General features: G+C 38.1%; 1 protein-coding gene across 2 annotated transcripts in view; it reads right to left on the bottom strand.

The window, feature by feature from the left end:
• Positions 1–21625, bottom strand: part of DTWD2 (DTW motif tRNA-uridine aminocarboxypropyltransferase 2) — a 100172-nt gene that overhangs the window by 56636 nt on the left and 21911 nt on the right. For both annotated transcript variants that reach the window (XM_074812200.1, XM_074812198.1), the window contains exons 2-3: positions 8772–8862; positions 3156–3250 (exon numbers count right to left, since the gene is read on the bottom strand). In XM_074812200.1, the coding sequence (XP_074668301.1) occupies positions 3156–3250; positions 8772–8862 (186 nt within the window). The remainder of the gene's footprint in view (positions 1–3155; positions 3251–8771; positions 8863–21625) is intronic.

The following is a 21625-nucleotide window of genomic DNA, read 5'->3' as shown; positions in this document are numbered from 1 at the left end:
ACTTCTCATCTTTACCATTACTGTGTCAATTATATGCTGAAGATATCAACTTCAAAAAAAGCTTTGATTAGCAGTTTACTTCTGGAAAGATTTTCGAAAGTCAGTTCTTTAGCTTTTCTGCAATACAGGTCAATCAAGAATAAGCTAAATGTAATCTATATAATTTGTGTATCAGTTCTCAACCACAAGAAAAGGTGACCCAAGAAGGTGTAACTGTGTAGAGGAAATGCTAAAGAAAAAAAAAAAAAAAAAAGTGCTTTATGTTTACCCTTTCACCCAAACACAAGTTAAAAAAAAAAACAAACCCTAATTTTCAGTCTTACTGTCATAAACATCAGATGCCTAAATGTTAAGCTTTCAAATCAGCCCAGTTACTCTGTAGTACCCAATTCTATCTGGAGTTCCTGAAGAAATCCCTCTGTGCTCCTCACTGGTTTTGGATGCTGATTACAAATCACAGGAAAAATGTAATTTTGTAGCCTTAGGACAAATGAGGAAAAATAACCTACATACACTTGGTTAACAAACTTGCCTTCCCCTTCAAGAGAGGAGCACTGAAGACTGAAAGAGCTACCCAGGTCAGATGGTATGTTCATTCTCACCTGAAAGCAGACATCTTCTGACAGCTACAGATGAACAACTGTCAGTTTGCTGCTTGATAGAGATGCTGTGACAGAGACTTTAAAAAAAAATCAGCTGCTGTGTATGACTTAATATTCACTCAAATCCATAATGACAATTATTTATGTTCCCAAAGGCTACCTTGAAGTGTTCTAAGTTTTCAGAGCTGTTGCCAAGAGCTGCTGGATCCTGTGATAAAACAAAGATGCCCACTACCATTCTACTCTGATAATTTACAAATGTATAGGCAATCATCAAGGACATCACTTTCCCAAGTCTGCTGCATGGTAGGGCTTCTATATGTATGCAGAAGAAGAATGTGTGCACCACATTATCCATCCATCTGCAGGTACTGTTCACGTGCAAGATCAGCACAAGCACAGATTTATACTGTTTCTATTCCCTTCCAACCCATGCACTTTTGGTGGAAGCTGCAGAGGACATCAATAATATCACAGAACTTAAAAAAAAAAAAGCAAAGGTATCACCTTAATGTGCTTCAAAACAATGATACTTATAAAATGTATCAGCAAACAATCTTTCATATTTTTTTTCTTCAAAGTAACAAAGACAGAAGTCATACCCTGACACGGGGTAAGGTTAAGTTGCTTGTACAGCAGCTACCAAATTGTTTACAGACAGTGTGGCTTTTAAGAAAACCAGAAAAAAAACAAGCACTGCTTAGTTTAATATGCCATAAAACATGAGCTGATCTACTGCAATTTATGAGGCTTTAAAAGTCCCATTAGTAGAGATTTTCACCCGAAGAGGAGGACAGGCACCAGTACAGCCATTCACGGCAGCCAAACACTGCAATGTTTCCACCCCTGTCACCACATGCCTGTTCCTAGAACATACCATAACAGAGAAGGAACATAAGTCGTTCTAGGTGTTTAATGTGAGCTCTCTGAACGCTTCTACCCAGTTTATGGCCTCAAAGGATGCTAGAAGTCCAAGATAACACTGATATGATCCTCTAACCAGCTATTCAAGTAGTGAGTGTTACTTACAAATAATGAATATGGATTGCAACTTTGGCAGAATGCATATATAGCTAAGAACAAAAAAATTGTAGCAATAACACACTGCAAAGCTAGAAAATAACTTTTCTCCCCTTCTCATCCTTCTTCCCCCCAGGAAGGTGGGAATGAAGTCCATGATGGAGCACTCCCAGTTTCTGCAGTCTCACATCCACAGTACAAAAGAGGCATAATGCAGATACTGAGTGGAGCCATGATTACTACCTAACTACTTTTAGCCCTGCATCCAGGTAAGTCAGATCACCAAAATTCATCTTAACCTAAGGAAAAATTTCATTTCTTTCACTACCTCCAGTATGTTTTATGGGAAAAAAAACTTCACAGGAACAAGATAATTATGAATCCATTTAAACTATTTTGAGGCTGAGATGTTCCACAACTGCTTTTGAGCTACACAGGATCTGTTAGGTTAGAGAAATGTGTCTGGATTCAAACTTGAAGAAGCTTTAATACTGACATCATCACTTCTAAAGAAAATTCTAATGAGATTTACTAGAAGCAGAGTGTATTAATAGTGTTCCACCCTGTGCGTATCAGTATGAAAAAGCGCTTCATTTTTCAGGTTTAATAGGAAGATAGTACAATTTCTCTGTAACCTAGAACTTCGTAGATAATTACTATAGTTATTATCATAGAAGACTAATAGAAGAGAAATTTCTATTTCTAATTTCCTCTAGTTTTTCTAGTATTTCTAATGTGCTCTAGTTACTATACAGGCAGCACAAAGGTATGGGAGCACCATTCTGAATCACCTTCCAACATTTTTGTTCACTGAGCTCTACAAAAACTTTTCTCCAAAGATTAAACTCAATTTTAGAATTAATTTCCTTCATCAGTATTCATGATTTTTATTTGCTTTGACTGAAAATGTATGTAGTAAAATTTCATTTGCATTTGTACCTAGAACTGGTTACTAAGAGAGATTTACCTAATGAAGGTTAATGACATTATGTGGGAGACCAATATTGTCCAAGAACTCAGAAAAATAAAAAATTTGAAAGCTATGCTTTCTTATGATTAATTTTAAGAGAAAGAGGAAAGGATTTGAAAAAAAAATACATTCTCTGAGAGTTTTTCACCACTGGACTCCCTTCTCAAGTACAATCTCTCACACTTCAGTAAAAATGACTACTTACATTTCAGTAACACCAAATCATTTGGCAGAGAAAGCAAATATGAAAAGAACCATAGAGAACAGCAAGACAAACCTAGTACCAGATAAGAACAGAACTGCAAAAAGCTAAGAGTTGCCGAGTAACCACCTGAACTTTCCAAGAGCACAAAACTGAGACAGTAAAAGTTAGAGGAAGACATACCAAGTGTCTCTGACTGTTATACATAATTTATCTTTGCTGGAAACCAGAAGCTTGTATCAAAAGTGAATGTGTACACTTTAAATAAAAATCGAGAACACTGTTGGCTATTAATAAAGACAGTGAAAAAAAATTCCATAATTTACACAGGACTAGAAAATGCATAGGTAATGCCACTCACCTGTCTTCACTAAAACGTCGACCAACCAAAATTTTACACTTGTCTGAAGGAAGACAAGCTGCTAGCAAAGGTACTGTCCTTAACACTCGACTTTCCTGTAAAAAAGAAAAGTTACTTTTGAATAAAATCAAGGAGGGCTTCTATGAACTGTTAATGTTTCCATTTACTTTCAAGTTGCATTGACTAAAGGCACAGAAAAAATCTTACCAGATAACAGGAAAAAAAAGATCTACAAGAAAAATTACCCAATTTTGATGCATTCAAATCATACTGTTTTGATTGACAGTATTAAATTTAGTCTTAACTAACCTATGATCATCAGCATAAATCTGAACTAGGCTATCAGAATCAAAACAACAGAACTTCACAGAATGATAAACAGTAGGCAACAACCAGCATTAGCATTGGTGTAATAGGCTGATGAGCTAAAGTCTCTACATTGAAAAATGAGGGGAAGGCTTTATTTCTACAAACAAGTGCTAAAAATAAAAGCACTTGGTGCATCAGAATAGACAGTGTGAAATACAAACATCTCCATGCTGCTGTCACTTCACAGTAACCAGGACAACAGCACCAACACTGCCATGAGTACTCCTTCTTGTGCCATTTAGGCTGTGTTGACCAAGCACCTGCCTACATCTTTGTGCCACATATGAGGAAGGTGGCTGCCATGCCTCAGTGGGGAGCACAGGCTCTTCAGATCTCAAAGAGCATTAAAGAGAACTGTGTTGGAGCAGGGCTTCAGAAAATGGAGGAAGAGGGAAGTACTGCTCATTGAAGCAAACCACCTACTTCTCAAACAAAGCAACTTGTTTCTGTCTTTTTTTAACACAGTTGGTAGCATACTAGTTTTTGTCTAGACCAGAAGTATTGCAAACTGAGCTTGAATAGTTAGCACGTCAATTTATGTTTTCCCATCAGCGAAGAGGGAGCATAGGTTTATCTTGCGTTGAATGAAGACAGCAAGCCAACACCAAAAACTGAATAAAGGTTTCAGTTTATTTATTTATCGCAAGAGGAACAAAGGAAGGTTATATAGCAGGACGCAAGACACTAGAGGTCAGGTGAGGATTACGAAAGCCCTAAACCCAGCAAGAAACTAGTTCTTGTAATGCTCTCAAACTGAATGTCACATGATTCAGACAATGAAAATCTGAAGAGCAGTCCTTAAACCACAGGATTAATTAATGAAATCCAGGGGGGTTTTGGTCCATCTTTTGATTTATGAGCCATGTATCAACAATTCAGTATTTGTGAACATGTAAGGCCTTGATTAGCTCTCTCAGTTCTCTCTGGGTGGCTGTTACCTTCCACAAGTATCAATGTGCAGCTGGCTGTGGCTCTCACATTGTCTTGCTACCAAACTGCTGTTAAATTAGTTCAGTAAAGACTTCTATCACTGTTGCCTAAAACCTTTATTAATTTTACTTTTTCTGAGCCATATCTACTGAACATCTATAAATAAAACATCAGAGAGTTGAAGGAATAAGTTGTCCTGCTACATCCACCACCACTCTGCATGGTAGCAGCAGCAGCAGCAGCAGCATTTATCCTTCCTAGGAATAAATGAAGATCAAAGTACCTGGGGAGTGAAGTGCTAGCGAGGGGAGGGAGAAATATCCTTCAAACTACCATTGATTTCTTCTATCTCAGCCAAGTGGAATAAGCCATCAGTGGTGGTACAGTATTAATTGTCTTTATTTCATCATAATTAAACAACATTCCAATTCACTAATCACAAGACTCCCTTCTTCATAAGAATGTAAGAATTGGCAATAAAGGAACTGGAAGAAAATCAATTATTTGTCTCTGATAAGCAAAACCAAAAGAGCTATCATCAGTCAAGGGAAAGTCATTCTACTGTTCTCTCCAATGTCATATCATTACTTCAGAATTACCTCTCATATCAAATAAATACATTCTCTTACCAACAGGGAAAATGGAATTTTCCAATCTAAAACCCAATCCATGTTTACAGGAAGATGAAATATAAAATACAAAGCTGAAAGGAATTGTTTTGAGAACAGAAGCTTAAGAACAGCTAAGACAAACTAACATTAAAAAGGTTTCATTTGTTTATAATTTTCTTCATTAAAAACCATTTGTATTTGACAAGACTATATATATAACCTATTTGTTCTCATAGCTGCTATTTTCTATTTACTGGTTTGAAAGTGAGCAGTTACTCTCTCCTTTGTTCTTCTCAGTGTTCTAGTAGTGCCTTGCAACTCTTTGTTTATTCATTATTTGACCACTGAATTACATAAACAGAAACAGGAATGGAAGACTCATGTGGTGGGTTGACCTTGGTTGGCCTCCAGGTGCCCACCAAGCCGCTCTATCATTCCCCTCCTCATCAGGACAGGGGGAAGAAAATAAGATGAAAATGAACTCATGGGTCAAGGTAAAGGCAGTTTAATAAAGAAAAGAAAAAGCCATGTGCAGAAGCATTAATAAAGAAAAGCAAAGGTCATGTGCAGAAGCAGAGGAAAACAAAAAGATTTTATTCTATACTTCTCATCAGCAGGTGAAACCCAGCCACTTCCTGGGAAGCAGGGCCTCAGCACATGTAGCAGTTGCTCCAGAAGACAAGCACCTTAATAACAAATGCTCTGCACTGCCCCCCAGCTTTGATTGTGTCATATGGTATGGAACATCCCTTTGGTCAGATTGGGTTAGCTGTTCTATGTCCCTTCCCAATCTCTTGCCTACCCCCAGACTACTGGCCTTTGGAGGGGGGTTTGGAGGGACAACCCTGATGCTGTGTGAGCACCAGCAGCAGCCCAAACACTGGTGTGTTATTAACATTGTTCTAGCCACAAATACAAAGCACAGCACTATAGGGGCTGCTATGGGGAAGTTATCTCCATTCCAGCCAGACCCAGTACAACTTACTTTCACATTTGTATTTTTTCTTTTCTGGGAATTAGTGGTACTTTTGGTTAGCACAGCATTAATCTTCATTGAACAGAACAGTTCTAACTAACAAAAACATTTATTAAAGCCAGCAGATATAAATTTCCTTCATTTTTGTTTATGAATTTTTAGGACAGTTAGCAAAAATTCTCCCCTTATATTTGATTCTTACTGTTCAATAAAGAATACAGAAGAAATATTATAATAAGCAAGTCAAAGCTAGTTACTGGAATTAGATCAATATGTAAATTCACTAAATACACGCAACCTAAGTTTTCTTTGCAGATGCTTAACATTGAGAATTCTTACACTCATAGAAAGAAAGAAGGCAGGGAAGCAGAACAACCTAAACAGACCCTCTGTTGTGCTTTAAAGGTTCTGTCCTGAGTTACAGCTATCACTCAGGTTTTGAAAAGTACGTAATGTTCTACACTCTGCTGGAGATGACTCCAAGGATGATAAAAGGCTAAGGTCAGAAAATGCATACACGAGTTTGTACATCTAGCTATGGCACTGACTTGACATAAGGTTCATAACAGTAGGCATGAGAAAGGAAAAATTACAAAATTATTGTACTTACTTTTATATATATATATGTATATGCAGAAGAAGAAAAAGAAATTAGGCTAGGCAAATAACTCCTTCACCTTTCCACTAGTGCTGATGCTGAGTTTGAGATACTGGGTTTCTATATACTTAGCTTTAAATTACTCCCATTATGAATAATGTACACTAACGCTATTCAGAAAACAAGTATTTACCCCTTGACATGGAATGCTGAATTCTCTTTGAATTCCTTCACAAATAAAAAATAATTAATTCATGGACGAATTATGCAAAATGGAAGCTGGATGGTAGGATTCCTCACCTGGGATCCACTGCTCTGCAGTAAGTCTTTCTGTCTTTCTCTCTACAATCTGTCTTTCACAGTACCTGATACCTGCACAGGTCTATCTGGCAGCATGGCCTCTGGGTAAGTAAGAATCTGGAGGCACAGTCACGTTAATCAGAGCAGAGGAAATGTTGCTCCTGACTTCCTACATTACTATCTCGCCAGAATATAAATCTCAATAGCATCATTTTACTATAGTTGATGGCTTACTTCACTGCACTGCAGACTTCCAAAGCCAATAAATTATGAAGCACGTGGAGGGTAAGTCAGCACCGATGTACAGTAGGGCAAAGACATTCACTATCTGGTTAGTTTCATGAGACACTTTTGAAACAGACTCTTATAGAGTGTATCTGTAATGAAATGGCAGACTGAAGGATCAGATACAGTCCTGAAGACTTATCTACCTTCAAGACCGATTCTGAGTATAAGCAGCTACAGCAAAGGGAACCTATCTTTTGTCAGGTATGCCTCTGCTGTTCTGGAGTCAAAAGCATCACCTGTGATCACCTAAGACAAATACTTTCTAAGATCATTGTAAGATATTCTTAGCTTCACACCATTTGTTTGGATTTATCTTTGATAAACCAAGTGCCCTCTTACAGTCAGATAGTTAAGTTCTTCTTCTCAGATGGATTGTCTTCAAATACAGTGGTCTTCCAACACTAGTTTATTGTGTTAATTATCATTATGTAACATATACTAATGGAAAAGTTTCATCCCATTGTAACAGCCAGCTGTTGTGATTGTTGATCAATAAAAAGTGTAGATAGCCTTTCAAAAGCACACAGGAACAGTGTATGGAATCTAAAAAGAATCTGCAAACTTCTTCTAATACCTTTCACCATAAGTAAGAAATTCAACACAATTCAAATGCCAGTTCAAAGTTCTCTGGTACATTTTTAAACCTCATTTTTCCAGCAAGTATATACTTAAGTACGTTTGAAATAAGAAGTAACATAAAACAGTATTCTTATTATAAGTAGCCACTTAAAAATAACAGCTTTCCCATTTAGGGACCAAATATATCATGGATTCTGGTTTGTTTCTCTGTGAGAGAACACTTTCTTCTAACTTACGCTTTTACATTCTGCTTAAGTTTCTTCAAGTAGAGTCTCTGTGTGCTGACTGAGCTACTGTACAATGCTAAGTAAACAGCTGAACCAGAAGAGTACAGGTTTCTAAACTGCAGTCTAATTTGTAGACCCACAATCTATCCAGATCTGTATAAGTGCAGTCCAACCGCTAAAACTCTTATGACCTACCACCATACTCCATTGTTAACAGACAAGAAAACACCAACATAAATTCTCCTACTAGGTAAACCAAAACATACTGTTCTGAAGCCATAGTTTTTCAGTGGCTAAACAGCTAAGGTCATCCCTAAGATGAATTACTTAATTCATATTTTTAACAGAACACTAACATCAATAAAAGACCACTGCTATAATCACAACACATTCCTCCCTGAATCAAGTCAGAAAAACTCTGTGAGACACCATGTCAAGATTAATTCTTCCAATTTGTACCAAGGAAGTAGACTTCAGATTCTAGCAGGACTATGCAGATAAGAAAAGATGTCTTGCATGCATGGAAGGTGCAGAAATAAGGTGTGATTTCAGAAGATACAATAATTCAGAAGAACTGAATAAAAGATACAGTAACTCAGATGAACTGGCATTTCAATCATCAAGTTTAAAAGGAAAAAATCATTACATGATGTTAATAACATACCTGTTTCCTGTTGCCTACCATTTGCTGCATTAAGATTCTAGCCAAACTTCAACAACTACCACAGCCTTACTCACCTCTGCTGGATGCTGAATTATATACAAGCAGGTGGAGACCTTTAGTGGATGTATTGGCAGGAACGGACATAAACACACCTTCTGAGGACGGCTACATGACAGAACAGAGTGAGAGAACATTACTTTTGTAAGTAACCAGCAATTTATGAAAGATAGCATAAATACATTGCAAAAACACATTCCACATCCCAAGAGGCACACTAAGAACTTTCCCATATGACACAGTGTATTAAACCTGATGTAATTTTCTGTTTGAAACTCCTTCTGTTTTTAAAAATAAAGAAGCAAGCACTCTGAAAATCCTTTCATAACCTCCAAGAGAAGCAACTTACAAGTATCCATACCCCAATTACTAGTTCCATACCCCAATCAGAGAAGTCTGTTACTGTTTTTCATACCAAGTTAGCATTTCAACAATTTGATAAAAATATTATAATAGAATATATAATATTTATCATTGATAATAAAAATACTAGACTAATTACAACAGAAAATTTTAGATGCGTACACACATGAAAACCCAGACATACTGTATTTATGAATGGGTTCATTTTTTATAATTCCATCTATGCTGAAATATGTAGTAGGCATGTAGTATGAAAAATATCCTTGTAAGGAGCTTCTAATTTAAGTCTGAAAAAAGAAAATAAAAATTATTTAAAATTCTTTGGTGTACTGCATGTAGCTGCTAAAATGACTAGCAGAAGAACTTTATCAAATGAAATGAAAGAATTAAGTTTGAAGTTATTCATAGAGTAACTGAAGTTGTTACACCAAGAACACATATACACACACTCATGAGCATGCACAGAAGTCACTATAGATACTTGCATATGTTATTCAATAACTCAGAAAAATTAAGGATTTCCTTAACAGTGAAACTGTTACTAGTATGACCACTTAAAATCATACCGTCCATGCAAACAAAGGTCTCTGAGCTTAAGAAACATAAAGTCAGGATTTTCAACTGAATGTGAGGGACCTGGAGCACAACTTCATCTGCATCCTCCTTGTAATCTTTACTGGTACAGTTTATATCTTGGTCACACATGAGAGACAGTAAGGAATCACTGCAATAAATGCAATTTACAGAAGTGAATTCTGAAGACAGGTCCAGATCAAGTTTGTGGTGAGCCTGACAGACACTGCACTTGTTTGTCCACAAGAGCATGCACCCAGTCAAGTGTACTAAGTAATTTAACAGTAAACAGTACAACTGTTCCCTAGTCAAACATTATTACTTACCAGTAAGTCGCAGCATTATAAAAAGGCAGTAACAATAGATAAACTCCTCTTTAACAGTTGACAGGTTGTGTTAATTTAATTTCCATACTTCTAGCCCCAACTACTGAGACACAGAGACTATTCACTTCTCCATAGGGTGTGCAGTTAAAGGTCACTCAGCAACAGTTTAAATCCAAAGCAGTGGGGGAAGTGTTGATGCAAGGGATCAAAAAAAAAGTACTGAGAAAAGTATTTTTAAATAATTAGACTAAAAGGCCCAGGGCCAAGAAATCAGCCTAACAACAAAATGGAAAGTATTCTCATATGCTTTTCTGGTATACTGTTCCAGGGGTCTGCTGTCTGTCTTTCCTTTGCACTTCTAGCATTGGCATTTTCCTGTTGCTAATCCTGCACACATTTGGCATGTTCTGTTGTATTAATGGACAGGCTTTGAGCCTAAATTAAGTACTCATTAATTTCACTATTCAGTGAGCTATTCCAGGGACCTTCACCATGAATGAACTGAAATCAATCTCGCTTCCAGGTCTGGTGGGTATAATTTCAGAAGTTCTCCAGCACTGTACCACTGCCTTTTTCCCAAAATTTTCTCACATGTAACCAATTGAAAAAGACATTTCTGAAAACAGTTTTACTAACAACCTGGAAGCAGCAAATACCCCTGGAGGCTGGCTCTTGCCTCTGCCCTAATAGTTAAGTAGAAGTTCATCCTCTTTTTGATTATCAGATTTAGTGGAAACTGAATTTTGTAATAAGTGTGATGCCTCTTTCTCTCTGTTATTAAATGGCTGTTTTCATTAACAAGAGAATTTCTTAAAGTTCTCCTCATAATGGTATTTTCTATTGAGAAGAGATTAAGGCATGAAAAGCTACCACATAAAGCTGTTCCAAAACAGTTAGCTGGTGACCTCAATCCAAAGAGTTGCATTGTTCACTAGCTTTTATAGGCAGATGGAAACAGTTTCCGGTGATTTCTGACCTCAGCGTATTTAACTATAACAAAGTTGGCTAGATATAACTTACTTATTTTCAAGTCTCCCTTTTGCATCTGCTTTTTGTATTTTACACATTGGCTTGGATTTTTTCATGTGTAGTTTTTTAAGCTTTGTTAACCTCACCAAAAAACCACCAAACCCAAACCAAAAAAGGAAATTACCCAGAAAGCAAGCATTTTCAAATAGTTACAGAATAAACACTACCTATAGTTTGATTTGCAGGGAGCAGAGCACAAATCATGAAAAAATACCTTCCAATATAATTTAATTAATTTCATATGTATATACATTACTTAACTTTAAACACCCAATTAGGTACTTAATTATGTTGAATACGTACTTTTATAACCCCATCCTGGGGGCACAAGACTTACTTCTGTACTTAATACTTTGATACCTAAGTTATTGTGCCAAGACAAAAAAAAAAAAAAAAAAAAAAAAAAAACACACACCAAAGTTATTCCTACATGAAACTGACATTACCAGCCTATATCAGATAGGAAGCACTTCAGAACACGCAAAGTCCTGTTCCACCACCACAAAAGCCACCTTTGCTCTGAGAAAGGCCATCTACGCAGAAAAGGCTTTTTGTCTTTTTCTTTTGTTTAAGGATGCTGCTACAGTCTTGCCCTACATATGGTGTTGTTACAGAAGAGTAGAAGCAGCAGCAGAGAACTTATTTAATGATGAACATCAGTTTGCTCCCATTTCTGGAAATGAAAGTAGCAATCTGCTCCAGGCAGGAACAGTAGTATTCAGAATACTAAGCAAAAGGTTTGTGGGTGGGGATTAAGATTTGACAAGGATAATTTTTAGTCCTATTCACCTGTATGCAGTTTCACTACAGCTCAAAGCTATCCAGTGGGTTCTTACTGGTTTTTCAATACAGCATTTCTAGTTTAAAAACTTATGACAAAGTAACTTGTCATATTTGGTGGGACAGAAAAAAAAAAAAAAAAATCATTCTATGTCTTGCAAAAATGCTCCATATGCAAAGACACCCATGCATATATATGCACAGACTTCTCATAGCTTTCTTTCCTTTATCCACATCTAAATCAACGATGTTCAGATTCAGAATAACGTTTTGTCTATTTTCCCCAGCAGAACTGAATCTTGACAGTGGACTGTGCTATACCGTGGTGTCAGGTTTAGTGTGATTACTAGTTTCTGGGCAGAGATACTCTAGAAGTGAATATGCAGCAGCCTGAAAAATAGTGAGCTAATACTGAAACTTTTTTTAAATCTCTATGATTTTCCTACAGATATAAATGCCCTCACTTGCTTCAGGACTTTTACCTTGTTACAAAATGTCCGAAGGGCTCCTGAAAACAGGCACCACTCTGGGAATGCAAATGAGTGTACTCTCATACCCACATTCAGACTAAAGGTAGGCAAATCAAGGATTTAAACCCAGAGTAAGCAAAGAATAACAATGTTACAGTGTTATGCTCAGCATTTGTAGATGTTTCTAGGGAGAGATACAGAGGTTAAGAGTGACAAAGAAATGCTCTAGAAACAAAATAAAGAGGAAGCTGATGTTTTTAAACTGCTAACACATGTGGCAACATTTTCATGTTCCAACACATACTGCCAAGGTCAGGCCCCAGACTCTATTTTCAAAGAAACAAGCCTGCCCAAACAGAAACGGCAGCTTCCAGTAAATTCAATTTCTCAAAACACCAAGGGTTCAAGGTCAAAACCCACCTGAGAAGTTTGGAGAAAAGCCACAGTTACCATATGTTTTATAGTAATGTTTTAATACATGTTTTATACTAACACAACTCCATTACACACATGCATTAAAACAACATTTGGGTGTTTTACAAAGCTGTGTTGGAAGTTTACAGGGACAAGTCCATACATTTTACAAAATTTGAGAACAAATGCTATTTTTGCTATTTTTATGTTAGAGGACAAACACAAATTAAAAATGGGTTTTGGATTACATTTTGCATCCTCTACCTTAACCACTAGAGCTATAGAACACACTTAAAAATATGAGTGGATTAAGTTAAACATAGATAAAACATAAAATGATGCACTTACGAAGAAACAATCCTAACCCAACATACAGAAAAACCCCAGGGTCTGAGGTTAACATAGCATGACATTCAGGAGTAAGAACTTATGATAAACTGTTCTGTGAAAAAGGCAGTTTAATGTCCAGCAGTTCTCAAAAATGCAGATCAGATGTTAAGAGTTACTAGGAAAGGATGAAAGAATTAAATATGGAACATTATTACTCCACTACATAAACCTCTGGTTTGCACTCCAACTGCAAAAGAACGCTGGAGAAGCCAGGTCAAAAACAAACATGAGGAGTAATTCCTCATGCCAAGGGCCACATATCTCCTTGCTAATCAATGCTGTGGATACAAGAACTTTACATGGGCTGAAGGGAAACTGGAAAGAATTGTGAAATAAAAATCCATCAGATATGGAAGCAGCACCACTGAAGGTACAAAGTCACAGCCAACTCAGAAAGTCCCCTGAGTTAAAAGCAGTTGGAGAAAGGAGAGAAGCAAATGCTTACCTTTTCTTCTTTAGATATACATATACATATTACACTCATTACTACATCTGTTCATGGCTGGTGACAGTATGCTGTGAAAATGGACCTTTAATATGCTCTGGTATGGCCATTCTTCTATTCTCAGTCAATTAATGTATACAATGCCAATTGCAGTGGCTTGAGATTACCTAGCTGTAATTTTTTACTTTTTGTATTTTAGCTCTAAAATTTGTCTGTATGTACTTCTGCATTTCTTTGGACAAAATCTTACAGCTCCTTTGGGGCAGTCTTTGAAATTGCCAGGACCTACTTTCATCTTAAAAATAATTTGCTTAGTATATTATGTTTCCGCTTTCCCACACCCTATGGCTACATAGCATGTGCGACCTGATGCAATTGCCACATCTTTCATGCAAAATAAGAAGCCACCACTATTAAATGAAAACCTCTCTCTCTTGTACTGAACAGAAGTGAAATAATGGATTACCTCATCCTCTACACAGCCAAGGCCCATCTGACAAACCCAGGGCCAGTGCAGTCATGAGTAGGGTTTGGTATTTGCTGTAGCTCTGCTCATATTAAGCACAGATGGTGCAAGAAGAGCCTGGTCACCAGCTGAACTGTACATTAAAGACAAGCCTCAAGCTCACTCAAGCTAAGTCTACACAGTAGACTTGAGATTGCTGAAAACTTGCCCATCCTCTGATCCTAATAAATAGAAATGAGATTTAAAGTAGAAACTCTGTAGCTGATGTCCCAAATATATAAATTCTGCTTTTTTAACTGAAGCTCATACATGCTTTTAAACTACTAAGATGGAAACTGAACTGTAATACTGAAATAATAAATGAAAGAATTACTTGGGAGTCCTCCCTCTTCTTTTAAGATTGAGCAGCATGAGCCAATTCAATCTTTACCACTGCTTCAATTATTATGAGTTGCCCTTATTTTCTCAGTAGCAGGTAGTTTGCAGGTAATGTGGTTGAGTGATTTTAAGGCACAACAAGATGGCTGTGTAACATTACCATGTAAGTATTTCTCACCATTGCAATGCTAGTAGTCCTTCAGTCTCATGCTCAGTTACCCTGGAGCACAGAAATAACAAAATATCATCTCTGCCATTCTTCAGATGTAATTATGAAATTCATAGTCATATTCTGTTTTTTTAGCTCTCCTGCTTGCATTACTATACTTCTAAGATATCTACTGCTATCTTCACAACAATTCAAATTGGCTTACCAAAGACTGACTCCCACAGACAAGATCAAGAAATAAAGACTTATCAGAAGTAAAATGTGATAGAGCCTCAGTTTTCTCATTATCTGCCTACCAGCTCTTTAATTTCTCTTTAAAGTAAGTTTTAGAAAGCCATCTTTTTGAGAAGTGTAACAGCTGTCATGAAATGCAGAGAAACTCAAGGAGCCATCAGCACTCTTTAGGTTTCTTCTAGGCTTACTTTGAACATTCTTTATGCAAGCAAAATTTCCAAGATTTAGTTTAATGGTGTTTCCTGAGAAAAATCAGGCATAGAAGTTTACTCTGACTCCATCATGTTCCAGCTTGCATCCTTTCTTTCAGTCTCTTTCAAAAGAATTTGGACTCACTGGTCATGAGGCATAAAAATTTAAAATTAAATCCTTCATTAAGAGTCAACAGCCACATAAATTAAAAACACAATATCAGAAACACAGGTGGAGAGAGTATTGAGAACGATCCAGAAAGCACTTTTCCACTTGGTAATCTGTATAGCACCAGCTTCCTGGCAAGAGAAAAGGAAAAAAAAAGGGAGTGGGGGAAGGGAACAGGAGGTGGGGGGGAAGGGAAAGGGGGGTGGGGGGAAGGGAAAAAAAGGGGGGGGGGGGAAAGGGGGCGAAGGGAAAAAAATGGGGGGAAGGGAAAAAAAGGGGGGGGGGGGGGGGGAGGGAAAGGGCATATCGCTGAGGTTTTCCTTCCCATGTGAATTTAAAAATAAAACAGTTGTAAGGTTTTGCTGTGGTTTTTTTAAATAGTACAGCCAGTGAATGATACTTTTAAATGGAAAAGCATGTAGTACAATTCATAGTGAAAATGAATTTGAATTTCAAATGGATAACTTAAAAGGTGATTAATTATATATGTATATTAATTAACAAGACACAACTTTCAAAACTGATTATGGTATCTACTGATAAGTCAATCTGCTTTCCTGGACAAATACTCCTTCTGATCCCCAGCTCCTCAACCTCTTCATCATCTCTAGAAGCATAAGACTAACTATTCTGCTAACCTCCTCTGTAAAAACATGCACAGAAAAGATATTCTATCTGAAGAAAAGATCACACACCACAGGAAAAAAATTATTTCCATGTTACCCGCCAACATGCATCAATTACTCTGCAAACAAAAATTAGGTGCCTTTAGGTGTAAATAAATTTTTACAGGTATCCTGCACAAAGGCTTTTGTACCCTTTTGAACACAATTCAGGCAATGTGACAGGAATAACTTAACTCAGCTGGTCAAAAATTTGGAATACCTGTTCCAATTCATACAAAAGCTCTACCACTATACCGTGAGAGAGCTATGAAGTCATTTGGTGTCTTTACATTTTGTGGAAGGTCATTTTCTGATGCATAGGGAATGTGAACTGTGCTTAAGGAGCTAGAGGCACTGAGTTTGAATGTCATGACTCCATATAATGTCTACAAATATCAGCTTCATCCTTTATTGCTCCAGAGTGACAGGCAGAAACAGAGAAACAACCTCCTAGAAACACACATTTCGGGCATTATCAGACTAGAGCAATTTGAACCTGTTTTCTGTTACAAGTTTCAAAATTTTCCATCTAGTTCCAGGAAAGCCACTGCAGCACAACATTTACAATTCATTAAAGTATACCAGACTAAGTTTAGCATTTTGTACCAGAAGAGATTCAAGGCAGTACCATCAATCTCCAAACCAACATGACCATGAAAATAAACAATTAAGTACAGGTTATCACTGTATTTGACAAGTTAGTTTCCAGACGATTTTTCTGATACTTGTACAGTTGACACAACATAATGAAACAAATAGCTTCACTCAACAGTCAGAATTGAGTATAACTGTTCAGCAGGAATTCTTTATTCACAGCGCTGGGCAGCACTGAGGATCGCTCCACCACAAGTGCCGCACTTACTAACAAAACTCTCTGACTAATATACACAAAAAACATACATATGCATCAGATTTCTTAGAAGAGGCAGTCTTATGCTAATGGGTTCTTAGAATTCATTTACATAGTCCGAGCATGCATAGTAAAAACAGAATGAGGGTCTTCTCCCCTCCTTAGAGGTCCACACAGCCTTTCTCACACTGTCCGTTAGTGAACTTTAGGTTTCTAGTGTCCATATATGGTCACAGTTACTTCATCCGACCTTCAGCTCCTGTTTGTTCCAAGGTTAGTTTAGACCAGCTTCCAGTCACTTATCTTGACACTGGTATCTTCTTAGACACTTGTTTTTTAGGTTCCTGCTATTAGGGATGTACTCAGGGACTTTTTCAGACTGTCCAAGGTCTGTCTTACCTTTACTGGGCAAGGAGTTAAAGGTTTCAAAACATCTTACAAGTGGGTCGTGACTACAGAGGGTAGTTAGGAGAAAGTATAAATGAAATTACATACATTGCAGTAAAATATGGGAAAAATAAAAGCTAGTAAAACAGAAGTGATGGTTAATGTTAAAACTAAATGTCCTACTTTACAGGTCCCTGTACATTAGCAATTTCAAGCATACTTGTAGCAACTTCCCTTCAATAGCATCTGTTCTTCTTCCCACAAGACACTACCAATACAGTGTCATAGTTTGAGCCCAGAGGTCAACTGAGCACTATGCAGCCGCTCACTCCCCGCTCCCCCCCAGCACTGGGAAGGAGGAAATGAAGCAAAAGGCTCAGGAATCAAGATAAGGACAGGGAGAGGTGGCCCACCCATTATGGTCATGGGCAGAAGACAGGCTCGTTAGGGGAAGAACATCAATTTAATTCAAACACTAACAACACTTAACAGACAAGAGTAGGACAGTGAGAAGAAGCATTACCACATCTTAAAAACACCTTTCCCCCACCCCTCCCTTCTTCCTGGACTCAACTTTACTCCCAATTTCTCTACCTCCCACAGTGGCGCAGGGGGCAGGGAATGGGAAGTGTGCAGTCAGTCCTGCAGCTTCTTCCTCCTCAGAGGGAGGACTCCTCGCATTCTTCTCCTGCTCCAACATGGGGTCCCTCTCACAGGAGACAGTCCTCCCATGAATTTTCTCCAATGTGAGTCCTTCCCACAGGCTGTAGCATTTCCTGAGCTGCTCCAGCATGGGTCACCCCCACATGTTGCAATCCTCCCAGCACTGAACTACAACAGCGGGAGCTTCTTCCCATACAGTTCCAGCCTTCTTCAGACACAGTCACCTGCTCTGGCGTCGGGTCCTCCATGGGCTGCAGGTGGGCACCTGCTTCACCATGGACTTCCATGGGTGGCAAGGGGGCATCCCTGCCATCTCACCACAGGATACAGGGGATTCTTTGCTCCAGCACACCTCCCTCTTTTCCTTCTCCTTTCTTCCACTGACCTCGGTATTCGCACAGGTGTCCCCCTTGCAATTCCTCCTCACAACTCCAACTCCTCCTTCCAGGTTCCCCTTCTTAAATACGCTATCACAGAGGCACAGCCACAGTCGCTAATTATCTCAGCCTTGGCTAGAGGCAGGTCTGACTTGAAGCTGGGGGAGCTTTCAGAAGCTTCTCACAGGGGCCACTGCTGTAGCCCCCTCTCTCACTACCAAAAACCCCCACCACACACACAAACCTAGCACACACAGCAAGCTTTGTCACAATATAAAGAAGCATAATATACAACAGAGGCACTCAAAAAGCAATACAGCATTTTTGGACAAAAACTGCCTTTGAACCAATCTGGTATTCCACCATTAGAACTATCCGGAGCAGGGGATGCAGCAATGGGAGTAGGCAATGGGATGATATGTCACACAAGAGGTTCTGAAAGGAGGACAGAAATACAGAGCCATCTCCCTGCCTCTCAAGACATGCACTACTAGTGAGCAGCTAAGAATCACAGCACTGTTTCCTAGCATTCAGATTCCCCTGGCACCCGCTCTCAGCAGTTCTGCTGGTCCTAAGTGCTATGGTGAGAAGATAATTCCCTTGCCCTTCTTTCCATTTTCCACTCTCAGTAATATGAACTACAACCTTGTCTCATCCCACACGGTGGGTTATGAGGGGGGGTGAATCTTTTGAATTCCCCGAGAGCCTGCGTGCAGGTGGAAGAGCCAGTCTCTGCTTGGCAGAGCGGCAGGGCGGGCCAAGTCACCACAATGACTCAGAGGAACAATTGTGCTGCTGACTGTATTGACTGATCACTTTAGTGAACAAATGGAGACAATCTGGCAACAATCAACTGATAACCATACGGAGAATGAATAATGGCACTTTGGCAATGAGACCCGTCAATGACCAACCAATCGCAGTTCAATTCCTACAAAACTTATACACATGAATATATGTAAGAGAGAGAGAGCAGAAAGAGGAGAGAGAAGAAGGGGATAGGAAAACGGGAAATCACCACCCTTGGATCCTTGTCACAGAGTAGCCAGCTTGGTCCGTAGGTGATGGGTCGACAAAGACACGCGTGGGGTGTTGCCTTTATGTAGCCTTTCTTACACATACACTATAGGTTGTTCCAGAAGGTTCTCATTTTCTCTGGCTTGTACTGCACAGTTAGGCAAGTTCTGTCTCTGGGCAACAATAGGAGGGAGATGGAGAGAAACGGCCCACCACCCCACCTCTGCAGAGCTCACTCAGCTTCTCCCCCACTGGGCATCCCACTCAAGTTGTTTGAAACATCCTCTTTACAAAGAATTTCTTGTTTATGAACAGTTTGTGACAAACCCTCCCAACCAAAATCCCTGATTATGTTTTTCATCATATTCAATTGAGATTTCTCCACGAATTTAAAAACTACTGATCTCCTGAAAATTGAAACAATCCTGGGCCTTTGCCTAGAGCAACGGACTTCAGAATAAGGCAGTTAACTGACAGGAGCATCAAGCAATACCAGCAGAGAGCAAGTTCAAAAGGAAACCCTTATTTGCATCTGTTTCATGGATAGCTACATTGTACATCTTATCGCATGATCATGGGAACAAAAAATTTACAGCAGGAAAAAAAAGTATCCATCATCATGAGCTATTAGAGCATGAAGATACCCTTTTCAGTTCAGAAAATCCAAGAACCACTATTCCTATCACCCAGAAAATATCACTCCACAGTTACCCTGTATTTATGGTGATCCCCAAGCATCTGTTTTACACCACTGTTGAACTCTCCAGTACACAAACCCCAGGTCTCACCCATTTGTTCTAAGAATGGTTTACTGGTACAAATCACTATTTAAAGGAATACAGTTGTAAGGCCATGTGCAAGCAGCTCTCAGGTTTTTCAGTCTTCATAAGCATGCTAAGCACGAGTGCATGTTTTACTGTTACTGAACAACAATTGTTGAGCCACGGATCTCAAAAGAAATGAATCAACAGACCATATCCAGCTCCTACATTCAACAGAAGAAAATAAAGTTCAGCAAAATAAGTATTTCGAACAAGAGCACAGACTATATATGATCCCATTTTAACATTTACTTTCAGAGTAACCTAATACATTTCAGGAACTATGTCCTGATCTTACTGAAAAAAAAAAAAAAAAAAAAAAAAAAAAAGTGGCCAAATGTATCTCAAAAAGTAAAATCATCAAAACTACTCTCAATGCAAGTCTTAAAGAAGCTGTTGTGTTAGTGCTGATATTGAGCTTGGAGATTTCTGTTGTTGACACCCAACCACTGGAAATGGGATTTACATCACCAACTCATTTCTTTTTCAGCACCAAACAGCTATCAGTTTGTAATGATTTTCAGTCAAAGCTCAACTAGTCTGGATTTGAACAACTGTAGCAAAACATCTGAAAAGTCTTACTTACTAAGATTACAAGATGTATTTCTTCCTAGATTTATGACTAAAATTGGACAAAACCAGCAACTCTCCAGAAGTAAGCGATGGAAGTAGTCATTTATTTCATGACAAGCTCAGAGTTCTCATTAAGGACAACACTCCTGTCTTTTGGAAAATCACATCAGCTAGTGCGTTTCTTGAAAAATTAGGCTATTAAGTGTATATTTCTCTCCAGAAAAAGTGTATTTGTAAAAATATCTAAAACTAGTAAAGAAAAAACCTTGCCTTTCAAGTATTTAGTAGTTTATATATCATTCCAAACTTCACTTCTATTTTGCATTATCCTATTTTTCACAGTGGTTTTGAACACTAAGTAAAAAGTACAACACATTTATTTTTATTATTATTATGTATTGAAGAGATAGTTCGATCTAGACAATTACCAATTAAGGGTGAAGTGGCTTTTACAAAGTTTATAACACTACAGTGACAGGAAATTACATTAGATGTATTTTAAATTAATTGGAACATTTTCTTTAGACTTTAACGTTACAGTAGAAGGTAACAGGTGACCCAGTGAAATTAGTAGCTTCATTAGTACAGCATCTGTATGAATGCTATATGTTAAGTGTAAGCTGTCCTCAAGCAGTGTTCTTTTACATATTTTCATGCTGAAGGTATACAGACAAAAATCAGTACATTTCAGAAATGTGGACAAGGTCCATGACACCTTTATTAAAGGATCTAAGTTGTGCGGTGTTCTCATGTGACCATTTCTCAAGGCAAATAACCTTTTTGCCTGACCAATTAAATAATAAAGGGCAAACAAGTAACTTCTGCAATTTTTTAACCTGGAAAGTTTATGGCAGCTTTACAAGGCTGATCTGAACATATTTAAAACAACAAATATCTTCTGATGCTATGGAAGAGAAAAGATACGAAGAAGAAAAGAACAAAATATCCACACTGTGTCTTCCTAACTTATTATATGGAAACAGACCTTGGCAGGCAGCTTTCCTTGCAAATAACTCAAATTAACAAATCAACAGAACACTCTTTCAACTATTTCAACTGTTTACATTAAAGTTGGCTGTGGTTTCCACTGTAACTAACAGGACTAAATACAAAAATAGCAT

Source organism: Strix aluco, chromosome Z (assembly GCF_031877795.1).
Source record: "Strix aluco isolate bStrAlu1 chromosome Z, bStrAlu1.hap1, whole genome shotgun sequence".
Taxonomy (NCBI): Eukaryota; Metazoa; Chordata; class Aves; order Strigiformes; family Strigidae; genus Strix; species Strix aluco.
The sequence above is the reverse complement of the archived record's forward strand: the minus strand, read 5'-3'. Positions and strand labels throughout refer to the sequence as shown.